The 16954-nt window shown below is 45.8% G+C and overlaps 1 protein-coding gene across 1 annotated transcript; it reads left to right on the top strand.

The window, feature by feature from the left end:
* Positions 1-4720: 4720 nt before the first annotated feature.
* On the top strand, positions 4721-11330 carry CD8A (CD8 subunit alpha). The gene is made up of 6 exons (XM_065634381.1): positions 4721-4827; positions 5379-5747; positions 6305-6379; positions 6726-6842; positions 8463-8493; positions 11196-11330. Exons 1-6 carry the CDS (start codon positions 4782-4784, stop codon positions 11248-11250), a joined length of 693 nt encoding a protein of 230 aa, XP_065490453.1. The 5' UTR covers positions 4721-4781; the 3' UTR covers positions 11251-11330.
* The last annotated feature ends 5624 nt before the right edge of the window (positions 11331-16954 follow it).

Here is a 16954-nt window from a genome sequence, read left to right as displayed (position 1 = left end):
TGTATATTCCCCCACTGAGCAACAAGCTGCAAATGACGATGCTGTTATTCGGATATGTGTCTCAAGTCATCTCGATGCAAGAGGAAACAAATCAGAGCAGAGGTGGAACAGCCGTTACTGAAATAGATTACTTTCCTCAGGTCATTTCATTTTAATCTGACTCACCCATCGCTACCATAGCCAGGGTAATTTCGATATAATATAGAAACGTGGGTCACATCCTGCTGCACAGAGACTGAGCTGCTGCACCCAAGGAGATGTCAGGAGAAGGCAGCTGCCACCACACAAATTCCCCTTGTCCCCAGACCCGGGTCCCTCCTCACCTTCCCGAAGCTGGGACACAAACTGAGCTAGTTGGCCAGGGCCAAACATCTTTCCTGGTCATTATCCCTCTTCCAAGCGGTATCCAAGGTGTCCTGAACTGTAAAACAGAGACTCAGCAATACCCTGCTCTGGGAAAGTCCTCCTGCACTGCACGGGTGGGCCCAGAAACTCCCTGAGGTGTCTCCACCAGGCTCTCCTGCACAAGGTCTTCAGTGAAGAACCACAGAATCACAGAACGGTTGGGATTGGAAGTGACCTCTGGAGATCATCTAGTGCAGCTCACCTGCCAAAACAGGTTCACCTGTAGATGAAGGTTAGTGTGCACCAAGGAAGGAGACCAGACATGACAAGACTCTGCATTGATGGAGACAGAAGTCAGATCCCAGGGTATGAGACCCTAGAAAGGGGTCTGAGCTAGGAGGACAACTGCCAAACAGTGCCTCAAACCCAACAGGAGTTTGATGGTGGCAGTTGGAAGCGAGATAATGAGCCCAGCTGACCAATTAAAGATGACCAGAACTGCTCTCCAGACAAAAAATTATACACTGGAGCTATACAGATTATTTTCTTTTTCCTAATGAAAGCCCACATTCAGTGCTATAAAATACAAAGTTTTCTCTGGTTCTGGACTGAATCTCTGTGGTATAATATTTAGGAGACTGGAGTTGCAAAAAAAACCCCAACTTGTCTACTGCCAACTCCAGCTCTGGCACTGGTGGAGTAAATTGTCACTGGTCACCAAAAGAAGCCATCAGAGATTGCTGATTTACCAAATGTCTGCACAAAGCAGCTCTGCAGCATCCAGAGACAAGGTGCGGGAAGTCTGTGGAAAGAAAACCCTCAACATATCCAGATTTTCTGCTATCAAACTCTCCACTGAGGTATCAACAAGCATGGAGATTTTGGAGATTTTCCAATCCAGCGATCAGGTTAAGTGTCCACGTCATGGAGAGATGAGAGCACAGCAGTGTTTGTGGTTTGCATGCTGTATTTTATGGTATGTGACGTTTACACCAAGAGTACCCAGAAGAGAGTGGTCAGTGAATTGGAAACATGAAGCTACAATGGAAAGATAACAGATAATGTGTGAGTATCTGGTGCATGACAGTTGCACTTGACATTCTCCAAACCCCTTCAGAGCTGCAGCTTTGCAAAGAAAAGGGGGGCAGCAAGTTGTTTGTAAACCACAGTTTCGTTTCACACCGGAAAAGTTGTATGCTATGGTCTTGGCATTTTTTTTCCCCTCTGTTTGAAACAAAAGTTTGTGATTTGTGACTAAATTTTGAAATCTTCATTAAAACTTTCCATTCCCCCTCATGAAAGAGATCCTTCAAAGGTTAACAACAGGAAGAATCAGCAATGCTGAAGCGAACACAGTCCGGTGTCAGCCCATGAGTTACCACTGACTGACCACCTGCAGCATCTGCTCATCATCAGCAACCTTGCATCACTGCTTGGCAATCACAGAACCATCAAATGTCCTGAGCTGGAAGGGACCCACAAGGATCATCGAGTCCAACTCCTGTCCCTGCATGTGACAACCCCACAGGTCACACCGTGTGTCTGAGGACGTTGTCCAGTCTCTTCTTGAACACTGTCAGGCTTGGGGCCGGGACACCTCCCTGGGGAGCCTGTTCAGTGCTCCAGCACCCTCTGGGTGAAGAACCTTTTCCTAATGTCCAACCCAAACCTCCTCTGGCACATCTTCCTGCCATTCCCTCGGGTCCTAATGGGAAATGGGAAGCCCTGAAGTCCTGTGAGGAGACACCATGGGCAACAAAAACAATGGACCCAATAGACCATGGGCAACAAAAACCATGGACCAAACAGACCATGGCCATTTTGCAGCTCCTTTTGTGTCTACCAGCCATCACATGGTAACTCCAGTGTCCTCAGACGTGCTCCTGCTGCCAGTCATGCAACACTGCAAGACATCCATGTGATCTGATATTACTGATACAAAGAATCTGAAGAGTTTCTTACCACTATGCAAAAGTCAATGAGATCATTCATTCCACAAAATGACTGAGAGATCAATGATATCCAAAACTCAGCACCTCCTCCAGTTCTTGCCTTGCCTTAAAAGGATATATTCATCAGCAGTTCATTGCAGACAACAGAAAGGAGTAGTTCCCCCTGAAGCCATCTCCTGTGGCTTCCCAATGTTGCCCATGCCTGGCACAAGGAACAAGCCTCAGAAGAGACAAGGGCTGGTGGTCTCTTTCATGTAGTGGTGAGTCACAAAGCGCTTCAGCAAATAAAAGTTTGAAGAGAAACAGGAGACCTCTGAATGGTGATACAGGGTCCGAACGTGACACAGGAAATGGTGGCCTCGCATGGAAACCAGCTCAATCTGCAAGTCATGAGAACCAAGAGCAAGGACACCTCTATGTCCAGGAGAACCTCTGGGCTCCAGGTTGGCACCCAGGACTGATTCATAATAAAATTTACTGTTATTCAGAGACAAGAGAGAAGATATTCCTACTAAGAAAGTCCGTGGCCCTTCCTGGATGGTCCTTTAATTGTATAGGTTCTCCCAGCACCTCCACCACGTGTCCCTGAGGACACGTACTACGTGCTGTAGATAAGCAACCACGCTCTATGTCAGAGTGAGAACCAAGTCCTGACAAACATTCGGTGCCCCCATCCTCATTTGCCAGAACATTCATTTCCATTCAAACCATGATGAACAACGGGAATCAGGAATTTTCCTACTTTGGTCCCAGGGGTTTGTGCTTTTGAAAATGCTTTTGAAATCTCATTTTTCTGACACTGAGTTGTGATAGTGATGGAAGTGGGGGGGTCACTCACACAACAATCCGATGGATGGCAGGAACCAGGTCTCTTCAGCATCTCATAAAACACAACACTCAACTTTAGTCATCTACAAGGCAGGCCCATGGCTTCAGTTCCTTGCCTACGTTCCTCCATCAACTTGTGAAGACAGGTGCTTCCCCAGAGCAGCTTATCCCTTTAACAAGGGAGGATGAATTCCACACAGGATAAGGAGAATAAACTGCCCACAGAAACCAGAAGGAGCCTACGCAAGTGGCATCACTTGGTGTCTCATCTGGAGACAACTGGAGAACCTTGAAAGAACCTCAAGTTCACATCTGCTTGATGGAATTTTGAGATCCAGATTCTTGTAATGTTTAATTAATGAAATCTATTTTCTCTCTATTTTGCCAAAATCTGCTCTATTTCAAGTAGGTGTCACAAGTGTCATAGCATCAAGAAAGTACAAATTTCACACATCTCAGCAAACCTAACAGCAGCTTTCATCCCCCTCATCAACATGATTTGATGCCCAATTAAATAAATGCCATTCCTAAACCATTTTCCATAATGCATCTCTAAGTCGCAACCACAATCGCAACGGCATCAGAGTCAGCAGCACCTGGTTTCTGACATGCCCTTTCTTTGCAAAGGAGCAATAGAAAAACAAACAAACAAACAAACAAAAAAAGCAGAAAAATAATCAGCAGGAAAGCCAGCAAGTGCCAAGTGAAGAAGTAAATAACACACCAGCCCCGCTGCCTCGCAGGCTGGTGAAACTGTTGCTGTGGTGTGTGCAAAGCTGCAGGAAGCATCACCCGTACCCATGTGCGAGTGGTCACCTGGAGGCAGTGGCAAGAGCCCTTTCTGCTGAAGTACACGAGGGTTTTCTTGGCAGGGCGGAAGCCTCTGTGGTGAGAGAAGAAAACCACAAGACGTTAAACAAAAAAAACCAAACAAACCCCCCCCCCGCCGTGTCCCTGAGGCACAGGGCTTTCTCAGTGGGTTTCAGATCACAGACCACCTGCCTTGCACGAAGCAGCTTTTGCAGAGCAATTGCAAAGAAGAATTGGGAGGAGAACAATAGAACACCTGAAGAACTCAGCTGCGTGTCAGCTACACGTGGATAGATGCCATGAAACACCCTGTCTTGCTTGCTGGGTAATAAAATACAGCGTGCTCTGCCATCTGTGTGAGGCTCCATGAGTGCCCGCAAGTGGGGGCAGCAGAATCCCTGCCAAGAAACACAATCGAGAGCCTGAAACCAAAGCATGGGGCTTGTCCATGATCTAGAGGGTCTCTTCCAACCCAAATGATTCTATGATTCTGCAGAGATGGAGCTGCTGTGAAGCCCTGGACAGCTGGAGATAGCAGGCTGTGGTGGCTGATCCTACCGCAGGCACGACCATCATCACTCTGGATCTCCAGGGAAGTCAACGAGGCAAAATCCTTGAGGCACCGTTAACCAAAATGATAAATGAACCCAAAATCTGGATTAGAACTGAATTTCTTCAGAAATATTTTGTTCGCCTTCATTTTGCCGCAGATGCCGGACACCATCTCAAGAGGGTCCTGATGACATCACATCCTCTCCAAAGAGAAACGCAGCCTCCCAGGTCAAGAGAGAAAGATCATCTCGGCTCCACTGCACCATCCCCAAGGACGGCCACCCATAGGAGAAGATGGATGGGTCTCCTGCACTGCTCCTTCTGCTCGCCCTGGGGCTCGGTGAGTATGGACACGGGGTTGGGAATGACCTTCACCGGGAGGGGCAAGTAAAACCTTCCACTGGATCCAAGAAATTGGGATAAATGGTTAAAGGAGAAATAAAAAGCAAATGAAAGAGGTTGACTTTGAGTTTTGCTCAGTAATTATGGAGAGAAAGGTGGCATCACCTCTGCCAGTGTAGGGGTGGCTGCAGCATCATGTGCATTGGGAAGGGAACCGGGTCAGAGAAGTGGTTCTGGAGGGGAGAAGGAAGGGGAAAGAAGCAGTCGGTGTTTTTAGGGAGTCACTTCAGGTAAGCTAGGAAGGGGCAGCGTCCCTGAGAAGGCAGCTGAAAGGCTTTTCTGAAGGGTAGCACCCATCTTTAAAACCCAGGTAGCTGATGGCTGAGCACACATGATCCCAGCAAGGACTCCAACAAAACCTTCAAGTCATCCAGACAGCACGGTCCTCCCTTTGCATTCCACCTTGTGCCCCGTGGTCAGGGAACAAGGTTTGCCCAGAGGGGACGTGACTCCTCCCAAGCGGTTCCCACAAAGATTTCCATCCTGCAGGCTGCCCCGGGATGCAGGTCCAGGGGTACAAGATGACGGTCAAGTTTCGTGACAGCAGCATCACTCACCCCCGGGTGGGACAGCGGCTGGAGCTCGAGTGTCAGGCAGCCAACGAGGACAGTGGCATATTCTGGGTCCGTATGGACAGAGGGAGGACCCTTCACTTCATCGTCTTCATTTCGTCAATGGCCCGCACCACCTTCGAGGGGAAGGAGAGGACCTCCAGACGCTTCGAGGCGACCAAGGACAGCAGGTTCTACCGGCTGGTTGTGAAGTCATTCACACCGCAGGACGAGGGGAATTATTTCTGCCTGATGAACAGCAACCAAGTGCTGTACTTCAGCCCCGGCCAGCCTGCCTTCCTCCCAGGTCAGCTACACCTGCACACAACCTCGCTTGGCTCTGCCAAAACGCCCACCACCCCCTGCCCGTGCCTTTTTTCATGTCATCTCTCCTTCAAACCCCCCTTTTCCTGCCTGCTTGCCCAAGGCTTCTTGCAACCAATGTCCCCGTCCTCCTGCCAGAGGCTCCCTACTCCTGTTTTTTCTGATGGTATCGCCCCTGCCCAAAGGTAAAGATGAACAGGCAGACCCAGCATCACCTCCCCATCCCCACTTGTCCATCCCATTTGCAGTTCTTGAAGGGATGAGACTAAAGCAAAGTCCACCACCACCCCCTCCTTCCTCAAGCCACATGTGTCCCTAAAGTCCTACCAACCTCTGAGTACTTGCACTTGCTGAGTGTGGTGGCAGAAAGCAAGAAGGTCTTGGGAGACCCTCCTTGGGAGATTCATCATCCAAAATGGGTTTTATGAAATTCCCCTGGAGCCGAGCCTTGTGCAGTGGTGGGAGAGGAAAGAGGTGGGAGAAAGCTGGTTTATTATATATATCTTATTATATTTTTAAATTATATTTCCCCAGTTATAGTCACCACCACACCAGCACCCACCACCCAGGGTGGCACCACTGAAGAGGACCCCAGCCCGAAGACCCCGGATCCAGGTAGCCCGGCTGCAGGGAGGGCTGGGGGAGGCATTTTGGGGAGAGGGAACATCCTTAGAGCTTTATCAGAGCTGGATAACTGCATACGTGCAGCTGGAAGGGTTAAACGCCAGCATTTCATCCCACGTAGGAAAAGCTAAGGATGACATAAAAAGCATGAGCACGTCTCATGCCTGGGCACACCAGGAATGTGAAAAGCTTTTGGCTACGTGTTCTCCCTCAAGGGAACCTTCTGCTTCACCACCAGCCCTGCTGGACGCCAGGCAGGTCCCTTGGCTCCACCAGAACCGGTCATAACACCGGCTGGGAGCACCTGGTGGACCTTTCCTCTTCTGTAACCCTGCAGATACCAGCAAGAAGAAAGAGCCGGATTTCTTCTGTGACATCTTCATCTGGGTTCCCTTGGCAGGTGCCTGCGTCCTGCTCCTCCTCGCCCTGGCAGTCACTGTCGTGCTGTGTCAACGTAAGACTCACCCATAACCCCCCGTAGATGTTCCTCTGGCCTGAAACCACTGCCCTGTCCTACACTTTCCAGCTTCCCCCTTTACATCATGCGCAGATAAGCAGGACACAGTCAATGCGGGAGAAGGACACTGTTAAATCAATGTCTGCATTCTCCCCATCAGCAGGTTTAGGCTGAGAAATAATTATCAACTTAGAATCGTAGAATCATAGAATCATTTAGGTTGGAAAAGGAATTTAAGGAAGAAAAACAGATTATAAATGTAGAAAACTTACTCTATTAAACTGTATTGGCTCTACCATTCCTAAATCAGTATTATCAGAGAGTAAAAGTACCAGAACCTGAAACACTTTGACAAAATAAGGTAAACGTGCTCCAGCACAGGGTTTGCAAATACAGATGCTGAGACTCCCATTAGCAGCTTAAGCTGTAACCAAATGAGCAACTTAATTACACAGGTTCAGCAGCTGCTACGGTTAAAGCAGTAATGCAAAACCTCTGGGTAGGCAAAAGTCCTTTGGTGAAATTTCATGTTTGAAATGTCTTCAAATTACCCTGAGCAAGCAGTGAGTGCAAATGTATTTAAATCAATTTAATGCTCACTGAAATCAGTTTAACTTTCCTTCGGGGAGTTCCCTGATACCCCCAGAAGTTACACCAATGTCATTAAACCAGTTCAGCTCGTTTACCTGGAACACCAAAATGTTTTGCTGCTGAATTAACCCAACTAAACCTTCACTGATCTCACAGCCTGGAGCTGATGTAACATGAATCTACCAGCTGACCCACTTCTAAAAAAGTACAATTTTTCAGCATCCTTCAGCCCTGACAAATCCTTATCACCACCGTCTGCAGCGATAAGAAGGAATACATGAAAAAAACGCTGATGAGCCACAGTCAAAAAATCATTTTTCTCGAGGGAAATAGCTGACAATGCTGCAGAGAGCCCAAAGTTGGTCCAAATTCCCTCTGAATTCACCAGGTTTCCCCCACATGCACCAGGATTCCTCAGGGACCTGCAGCATCATTAACCTACAAACACCACCGGTGATTTATTTCTGCCTTTTTATGCTGTTGCGAATTACCAATGAAAAGCCATGAGCTGCAATTAATTTCTGCAGCAGGCAGCCCGAGCCCTCAAGGACAGGGGTTTTTTAACCTCATGCTAAAAATAATAGCTGCATATTTTATTTTGCCAAATACATCCCAAAGTAATGACATAGACGCTGAAATGGGGAAGAGTATCGTTCAACTCGGTTGCACGCCGTGTGGCATCATTGCCGCTCAATTGTTGTAGAATGAATTGCTGCATATGCAACACGCCGAAGTCACTGGAGACAAAAAAAAAACCAAACACTGTCAGTGTTCCCAGGCTGACCCTGCTACTGTTACTCCTGTGAAAATTTAATTTATGAAAATACTGAAGTGGACCGCTGGGAGAATGGGAGCTGCAGCACCGCTCGCTTGCTTGGCTTTCCTCAAAAATAAGCTTGGTTTATCCGTTGTTAGTCTTAAAGACAAGCAGCTGCTCGGGAACGCCAGCCCTATTTTGCTGCAGCGCTTTTTTACTGAGCTGTGACTCGGTACCTTTGAACTGAAACGTTTTCTTTTTTCTTTTAGGAACCAGGAGCCGAAGATGCAGGTGTAAAAGGTCAGTAAGTGACAGGTGTTGACATTGTTCTCTTAAAGCGGGCAGCATCTCGCCTTCAAGGGATGAAGCAGGCAGGTGACAAAAAACAACCTAAAAATTCTTTATCCGATACACAGCGGAGGGGAGGGGACTGTGTAATGAATTGAGGGCGAGAAAGAGAGATAAGATTCTCTTCTCCTGTGTTTGTTGTGTTTAATTTTAAGTAAAGTCACTGAGCACTGACACTGCAGTAGGTACTAAACAGAAAGACAAGAGATGCTTGTAGCAGCCCATAAACCCTGTGCATCACCTGATACCCATAATTAACATCATATTTGAGTGCTGTCAATGCACTGCTCCAACCTAAGCCCTTCCCCTCCCCAAAATGTTGATTTGATTTCATTACCGGACTTTCAGGTTGTGCCCACGCAAGTTATTGCATCCCAAATCCCCCTCTGCACAGTTTTGGACCGTCACCACCACGGCTCGATGCCTCTGTTTCCCCAACAGGCACTAAGTAATTGTAGCAGAGGAGCTGGTGCAGGCTTAGATGACTTTCCTGAGAAACAGCAACGCATATATATACAGCTTTAGAAATAACCTATTTTCTATGGCAGACAGGAATATTTTTTATCTTTTTTTTTTTATGCTCTCCCTCCTGCCTCCCCAACCCACGCAGCATCCCGAGTCACAGGGAAAAAACTCTATCGGAATAAGAATTGCAATTTGCCAGCGTAGAACGAGAAATCCTTTTGCCAGCACATCATGCACATTTTGCTTCTGCAAATCGACCTCCCTGCGGCCGGTTTCTTCGCCTCGCCGGCTCTGCAGAAAACCACTTGGCAGTTTTGCAAACCTTGCGCTCCGAGTGCACCCCAGGGCTTGCGGCAAGAAAGAGCTTTAGCACCCAAATCCCAGCTCCTGCTGGGCCGGCGCTGGCCTAGTACTGGGAAAACCTGGGCTGCAAGAAAGTCTGGAACAGTAAAGTCACATCTCTGGAGCTTTATTCTTTGCAAATCAAGCATCTTTAAAAATCAGAGAAATTTGTGTTCCTTGTTACACGTCTGTGGGTTTCATAGTAAAAAATGTAATCGTTTTTTTAGTTGCCCAAATTAATACAATCACTCAGAAAGAACCTCCCTTCCCCTCCATTAATAGAAAACAGATCCCTGTAATTATTTTTTAAAGGAAAAATGTGTCAGAAATCATTGCCTGAATAATGACTGTTTAAGGGACTGAGTGGCAATGGCTTCTGGCCTGGGGTGCAACCTGCCTACAGACATATCAGAATACGGCTGCACTCACAGACCTGCAATTTCATTTACCTGTCTGAAAAAGGGAACAGCCTGTCGTTTTTTATGATGGATATTTATTACACCAAATGGTCTCCTGGCCCTCGTCTGGCTTTCCAAGGGCTAAACGTTAACGAAGAGCTCTCCTTGCAGCCTTGTTCAGGAGGATGCTTGCATTCTTCGCTTATCTCAATCCCTGTTGCCAGCCCTGGGCAAAGATGTTCTGTCCCTAAGGGATTAAAAAAAAAAAAAAAAAAGGCAAAAAATGCACCACAGAAACCTTCAGTTTTGCAGTGATGGAGCGGTTGGGTTACAAGCGCCTCAGGAAATCGTCTTATCACGGACAGCTTTCCTTCGGCAGCGTTAACATGACAGAATCCTGGTTTAAGCAACCGTAGCATATTTAAACTTTTATTTAGAGAGGGAATTCCTGCTGCTCTGAGCAGTTCCCACTCCCTGAAATGAAGCTTGTTGGAAGTTAATAGCGCAATTCTCTCAATTAAAGAGCACGTCAGGGTCTGGCCTGGGATCCTGGCTGGCAGCTGAAGGATTCATTTTTCCACCGCAAATTAATCTTCAGTGAAAACAAGTGCCAAATCTCCAGCTCATTAAATCAGCATAAAACTATAAGTTGCTGGAGACCAGTAATTTCTGTCACTTTGGGAACACGCTGGGTGTCTAGAAAGCATCTTTTTAAACTCCTCTGCAGGAAACTGGTCTGCAACAAGAAAAAGTCCTTATGAATTGCTGACAGCTTCCCCAGCTGCAAAAAAGCCCTGAGCTCTTCATCCATTTCTGAACGTGGAGAAGGACTTAGAGGACAGGAGCGTGCAGAAGACAGAGGCAAATTTTAAGAAGCACTTTCCCCCCTCCCCTCTTTTTTTTAAATTACTGTAACAAGTCATTAGCAGTGTATCTTAAAGTCCTGCTACTGGCTGTCACTGGTTGAAGGCTGGCAGATCCTTCACTAGGAGAAAGAGGATTTAGGAACATTTTTTTCACCTCTGCCGGGAGGACAGGCTGAGAGAGTTGGGGTGCTCAGCTGGAGAAGAGAAGCTCCGGGGAGACCTTATTGCGGCCTTTCAGTGCTTAAAAGGGGCCAATAAGAAAGATGGGGACAGACTTTTTAGCAGGGCCTGTTGTGATGGGACAAGGGGTGATGGTTTTAAACTAAAGGACGGGAGATTCAGGCTGGACATGAGGAGGAAATTTTTGACACGGAGGGTAGTGAAACCCTGTCCCAGGTTGCCCAGAGAGGTGGTGGATGCCCCATCCCTGGAGACATCCCAGGCCAGGCTGGACGGGGCTCTGAGCAACCTGAGCTGGTGCAGATGTCCCTGCTCATGGCAGGGGAGGCACTGGATGAGCTTGGAAGGTCCCTTCCGACCCAAACTATTCTTTAATTCTATGAAAACCTTTTCTTCTCTCCAGACCTGTGAACAGGAAGCCCAATGTGAAACCCAGCGTTCCCAGGCGGCACGTATGAGCATCTGTGGCTTCTGGATCATCTCCTGGGAGCTGTCACTGCATAAACCCGTCACCTCCGTTATCTGTAACACAACTGTTTCTCATACCCTCTGCCCTGACAAATTTGAAAAGACAAGACAGAGGAGAGACACACAGACAACAAGCAGGCACTTTTTTTTGTGAACTGCGTGCTAAATCACAGCTCCTTCTAAAACCTGACATTTTCAAATTCATTCCCAAGGCCAAACGCCATCTCTGTTCCCAGTGACGGAGCTCTGCAGTTCTGGTCAGACCCGATGCTGACACATGTCAGTGATGAGCTGATGAGAAAGGATATTAGCCAGCCCCCTGATCAAGGGTGTGCAATAATTCTTTCTAAAATGCAGCAAAAATCAGAATTTGCTGCAAAACTACTTCGAAATAAACACCCTCACTTAACACACCCTCTCCGAGGTGCCACGTATCTCCCAGGAGCTTTACTGTTTTATCTAACACAAGGCTGCACTGGGAAGGTAAATAGAAATTAAAGGGCCTGACTTCTTAGGGTTTTTTACAGTCCTGGGGGGTACAGTTCACTGTTCCCTCTTGCTGTCCCTGTTCTGCTGCTAACCCACTTCTACCCATTGCAGCAGTTTTGCCCGAGCGAGGAAGGTGGGATTTTCTTAAAAAAGGTCTTTGCCACTTGCTTTCGTTAAGCAGGACTTTCAGCAACCTGGGGCGTGTCGATGGACTACGAGTTCTGTTTTTTTCAGCTCTGTATTTGATGTAAATATTTCCACTTGCAAATCAAGAACTGAAAAAAAAAATAAAAATAAAACCACATTTCTAGTCAGACTGGGTGACATTTATTTCTTTCTTCAGTTCCTTGCCTCAGAAAAGCTAAAATCCTTCGGGAAGATAATAAATGAAGGTTTGAGAAAGTCCTGGGTAAGGGAAAAGGCAGTGATTTATGTACCGGCCAGAGCTTTAAGATGCCAAAACTCAGTTTCCAGCTTAGCACAGCCTAAAACTATCTCTCTAAAAGTATTTCCCAGGGACTTGCAATACGGATCCCGTAACACTCCCCCATCTCAGGGGTGCTGTGAAGCTGGATGAGATAAAGACTCTGGACATGCTCAGGTATCCTTGCCAAGGGGCTGATAAAAACCTGGGGAAAAAAAAAAAAAAAATGGAATAAACTCTTTGCTAGTCTCCTCCTCTGCAAACAAGCTGGGAAAGAGAAATTCAGAGAAAAACAAAAGTTCTTCTAAACTTAGGTTAATAAAAAAAAATTATGGACAAATGTATCTGAACAATAGCAGGCAAATGCTGACAGCTACACGTACCTACACACACTATAAAGAAAAATTTAACAGCAAAGCCTTAACACTGAAATATCTATGAATTCACAGACATTAAAACACACCGAGGCATGTCCAGCCTGCGAAGAACGGCCCAGTCCAAGCCCCACCTGCTCAGCTGGGGAGACGCCAGGGTCCCAGCAGACTCTGCCCCATCGGCCCCGGCACCAGCCTGCAGCTGCTTTTCACAACCGCGTGAAGCAAAACTACTCACCAACCCGTCTCTAGGCAGACTTTAGCTTTAGCCCTGTCTTAATTAGTTATGGTTACCTAAGCCAGTCTGATCTCGGCCTATGGTCAGGTCTAACCATGCAGGTGAAAAGCTCATCCCTTTTCTCTCTCTCCTACAAGCATCAATTATATTTTTATCATTATTATTAGCTTGTCCCAGAGTCTCCTGTTGACTTAGCTGCAGCTAGACCTCTCGCCAACCGGCTACCACTTTTCCTCAAGCATCTCAACAACTTTTTGCAGGGAAAACACTTCTACAACTGGCAGGATGCAGAAAATGCTTCATTGAGTCCCAAAGCATGGATTTTTATGCTACAGGAATAAACAAACTTATTTCTCGTTGGCAAAAATGTGTTGATTGCAACGGCTCCTATTTTGATTAATAAAGATGTTGTTTGAGCCTAGTTAAAATGATTTCAAACTCACGGCCCAAAACCACAATTACTTTTGTGCCAACCTATTACAAAGCCTTAGATCAAGAAGACTTCCTGCAAAAACCTTTGCACCCCCACTGATAAGATACTGCTAGAAGGCAAAAACCAAACCACATCTTTTGCAGCAAAACCTTGATAACCAGATGCAAATATCAGCGCAGCAGTGAGATGGGAAGGAGCCGAGAGCGATTCCAGCCCAGCTGAAGGACTAACACAGCATCAAACTGGAAGGCACAAAGTTGCCTCCAGCAAACCAAGCGCTGGGTGCCGAGGCAAAGGCTGGAGCTGCTATGGGTTAATGTGAAGCAAACAAGAGTCTGAGATATGGAATGATTTTCAAAGAGGAACAGAAGGAATAAATTCGTTTGGAGGTTGAGGGTTATCTAATAGCAGTTGGTCAAAATTAATAGCAGAGAAGCTCAGAGCTGATGGGCTAAAGACAAAGCTGGGAGTTAACACTTAATGGTGGAAAGAGTAAGAGCTCATTTACAGTTTAAGCCCAACTCGAACTAATAAAGAAAAAAGGGCACAAGGTGGTCACGAAAAGCCCTATGAAGCTGAGGGAGGCAACACAGAGCATCCAGAATTTGTTGCATTTGTTGGACACATGCTTCTCCCTCACGCGGTGCTTTGCTTTGAAATATTTTCGTGCTAGAGTCAGGTTAGGTTATGGTTGGACTCGATGATCCCGAGGGTCTCTTCCAACTGAAATGATTCTATGATTTTCTGATAAAGGACTTTGATGAGTTAAATAAGCTCCAGATAAATACAATGGCCAAGATGACCCCAGAAAAGCCAGTTACTGTCCAGTTAAATTCAGTCTGTCTGTCCAAGCCTGTTTGACAGATGACCTGTCACAGCAAAGGCACTTAAGCTCAGCCCAGCCTCCTCAGACTAATGCTGAGCTGCACGTCAGGCAAGCATTTGGAAGCCACCTCACAGAAAACAAACCCTTGCTGCTGTTTCTGCAGCATCCAAGACAGAAAAGCAAAATAAGGCAAGGAAGGAATTACAGAAATCTCTGAGAGAACAGTAAATAGTCAAACATGACCTTCCTGTAACGAGGTTTCTTCCTTCTGATTCATCAGACATCCAATTTATCCAACATGCAGGGTCAGCATGACCTCTCCATCACTGGATTCTCATCCTGAGCTGTGCTGAATTAATTGAATACGTAAGATTTTTGTTGTGGGAGACCTATCACATCTGCTTGTGCTCCACATTCTTGGAAACCTCTTGTGTAATTTAGAAATCCCGGAAAATATTGGAATTTACTCTTGGTTCTGAAGGGAAAAAACACTGCCAGACAATAGCTGGGTTTGTATATTTAGCTCCCCCACCCCATGCAAATGTCTCATGGATGATGCTTAAGACTTGAACTGAGATGCTATTTGCACCTTCGCCCCCTCTTTGTTTCTTTATCCAAAGGAAAAGCCACGCTTAGTAAGAACAAAGAGGCCAACAGCAGTGTCGCTAAGTCTGAAAATAAACCGGAGGCAGAGGAGATGCAGGAGAAGAGGGGATCTCCGTGTCAAAGGCTGAATTCAGGAACACTTTGCTGACTCCAGTCTGGGTCACAGCACTGACTCTGTGCTCCAGTCAAGATAACCCACTAGAATGTAGATCACTTTGCCTTTATATATACGAAGGTTTGAATTTAATTCAAAATAGTAACATAACACCACATCACAGCTTTACTCACTACAGATCATTGCTGCCACTCATTTTTTTTCCCCTTGTTCTCAAAGTGCCTTTCCCTACACTGCAGGCTCCTGTTCACGAAAGGAAAAGTGTAAGAGTTGGGAGGAATTAAGGAAGGTGAATTTTTCCCCCTTTAGAGGCAAATCAAGCTCTGCAGCGATAAGCACAGAAAGGAAAATGGTATCTTGCAGTCAGCAAACAAACCTTGAAAGTAAAGTCTAAGCCAAACCTAGTGTGTTAAACCTGGCGAGCTGGTCTGAGTGGTCACAAATAACTTCAACCTTAAATTCTAGCAGCAGCCGTCCTGTAAAATGTTAAGATGAAAGAGTGAAAGAAACAGGATAGAGACAGGTGTAAATTATCAGGGATCAGAAGCTTTAACTCCTGGCTTGTAACACACAGCCTTCACTGCAGCTTCACACACATTAATTAACCTGATTTATAGAAATCAACTCAGTATTTTAGTAGAGAAACATCAATTTTCAGCAGGGAAGATTGGTTGTTCAGCCACATCTCCTTGCAATGTGCTCAAGTCACCGCAGGAAAAGACTTCACCTAATTCAAAAATACTTCACAGAGCAGCCGATCATCGTGAGTACTAACAGAGGGTGAGCATGCGAGCTTTGTGTTAATGACAGTCATAGTATTAATGCTACAAAACAATCAACATCTTTTGCGATCAAAATGGCTACGGACTATTTGCATTTCCTACTATCCGTTCTTAAGGCGTGACTATGTTTGATACCACAACTTGAAACCTCACAAGAACATATCACAACCGATTTCCTATTTTAGACATTTACTAAAACTCAAACTCTGTTGCTGGATTTAACGTAATACGTCTATTAACAGACATAGAAACAACACTACTAATGAGCCATGGCTATGGAAATCATATTGACAACCAGGCATTCGTTTTGGCGCACCTATAAGCTAAACCTTTTATAAAAAGCATGGTCAAAAACCTCTTAGCGTGAGGCCCAACTCCTTCACCAGCTGGTGCACTTGTTGCTGCCGAGCTGCTGTTCTGACACATTTTGCAAAGGGGAGGAAGCACCAGCTGCAAACCCAGCGTGGGATGAAGTGATACAGTGATCTCAATAAAGATATAAACACGCTGAGTCTCTTTAATCTTTTTTATGCAGAACTCTCATTAAAAGGCACTTGCTGCACAAAGGGACCAGTTAAAGGCTTCACAACCTGGCCCAAAAGTGCGATAGACACAGACCTCAGATACCACCGTAGCTTTAAAATCCAATACTTTCTTACCATGGATACTCCCAAACCCTATTAAGAGAAAAAAGTATGCGTATCAGGTGCCAACTATATTTTAAATATGAAAATCCCAGAGTATTATTCACTTTTCCCCCGTGCCAAGCACCTTCTCTAGTTACCAGAAGAATATCGGGCAGTAGTAGGAGACAACTCGCAAACTGGAGAGCCGGAATGAGCAAAACGCAGACGAGTTTCACAAACGATACCCTATCACTGCGAGCACACAGCGCTGCGGATCAAACTGTGAGCAGCATCTGTTGGTGGAGCTTCAGAACTGCAAGGAATTCTTTTTAAGAAAAATGCAGACAGCTAGGCAAAAAAAATTGCAATTATCTGGTGAAAACAGCTGAGTTCGAGTTAGCTAGGGATCTATAATATACGCTATTTAAAAGGGAAAACAGGACCATGCTGTATTAAAAACATTCTAAGTTGAATTTGTAGCCTCTTACCACTTAATAACTTTTGTCATTTTTGTACCCTAAGCAATTGCATTAGAGGCACCATCGAACATGGTGTTCACACCAATGCCAAAATACCAGCAGTGCAACAGAGAAAGAGATGCAGCACTTATACGTCAGGGTGGTTTTTTTGAGTTTTGTTATTATCGGTGTTATTTTTTGGTTTTGTTAGGTTTGGTTTTGTTTTTTTGTTTAAATACTTGATATGCCACGTCATAAACCCAAAGCATTAGGCAATTCCGCTCAAAAGAAGAGATTAAAAGCAACTTCAGCAAGACTAGGAA

The sequence above is a fragment of the Caloenas nicobarica genome, chromosome 4 (genome assembly GCF_036013445.1).
Source record: "Caloenas nicobarica isolate bCalNic1 chromosome 4, bCalNic1.hap1, whole genome shotgun sequence".
Taxonomy (NCBI): Eukaryota; Metazoa; Chordata; class Aves; order Columbiformes; family Columbidae; genus Caloenas; species Caloenas nicobarica.
The sequence above is the reverse complement of the archived record's forward strand: the minus strand, read 5'-3'. Positions and strand labels throughout refer to the sequence as shown.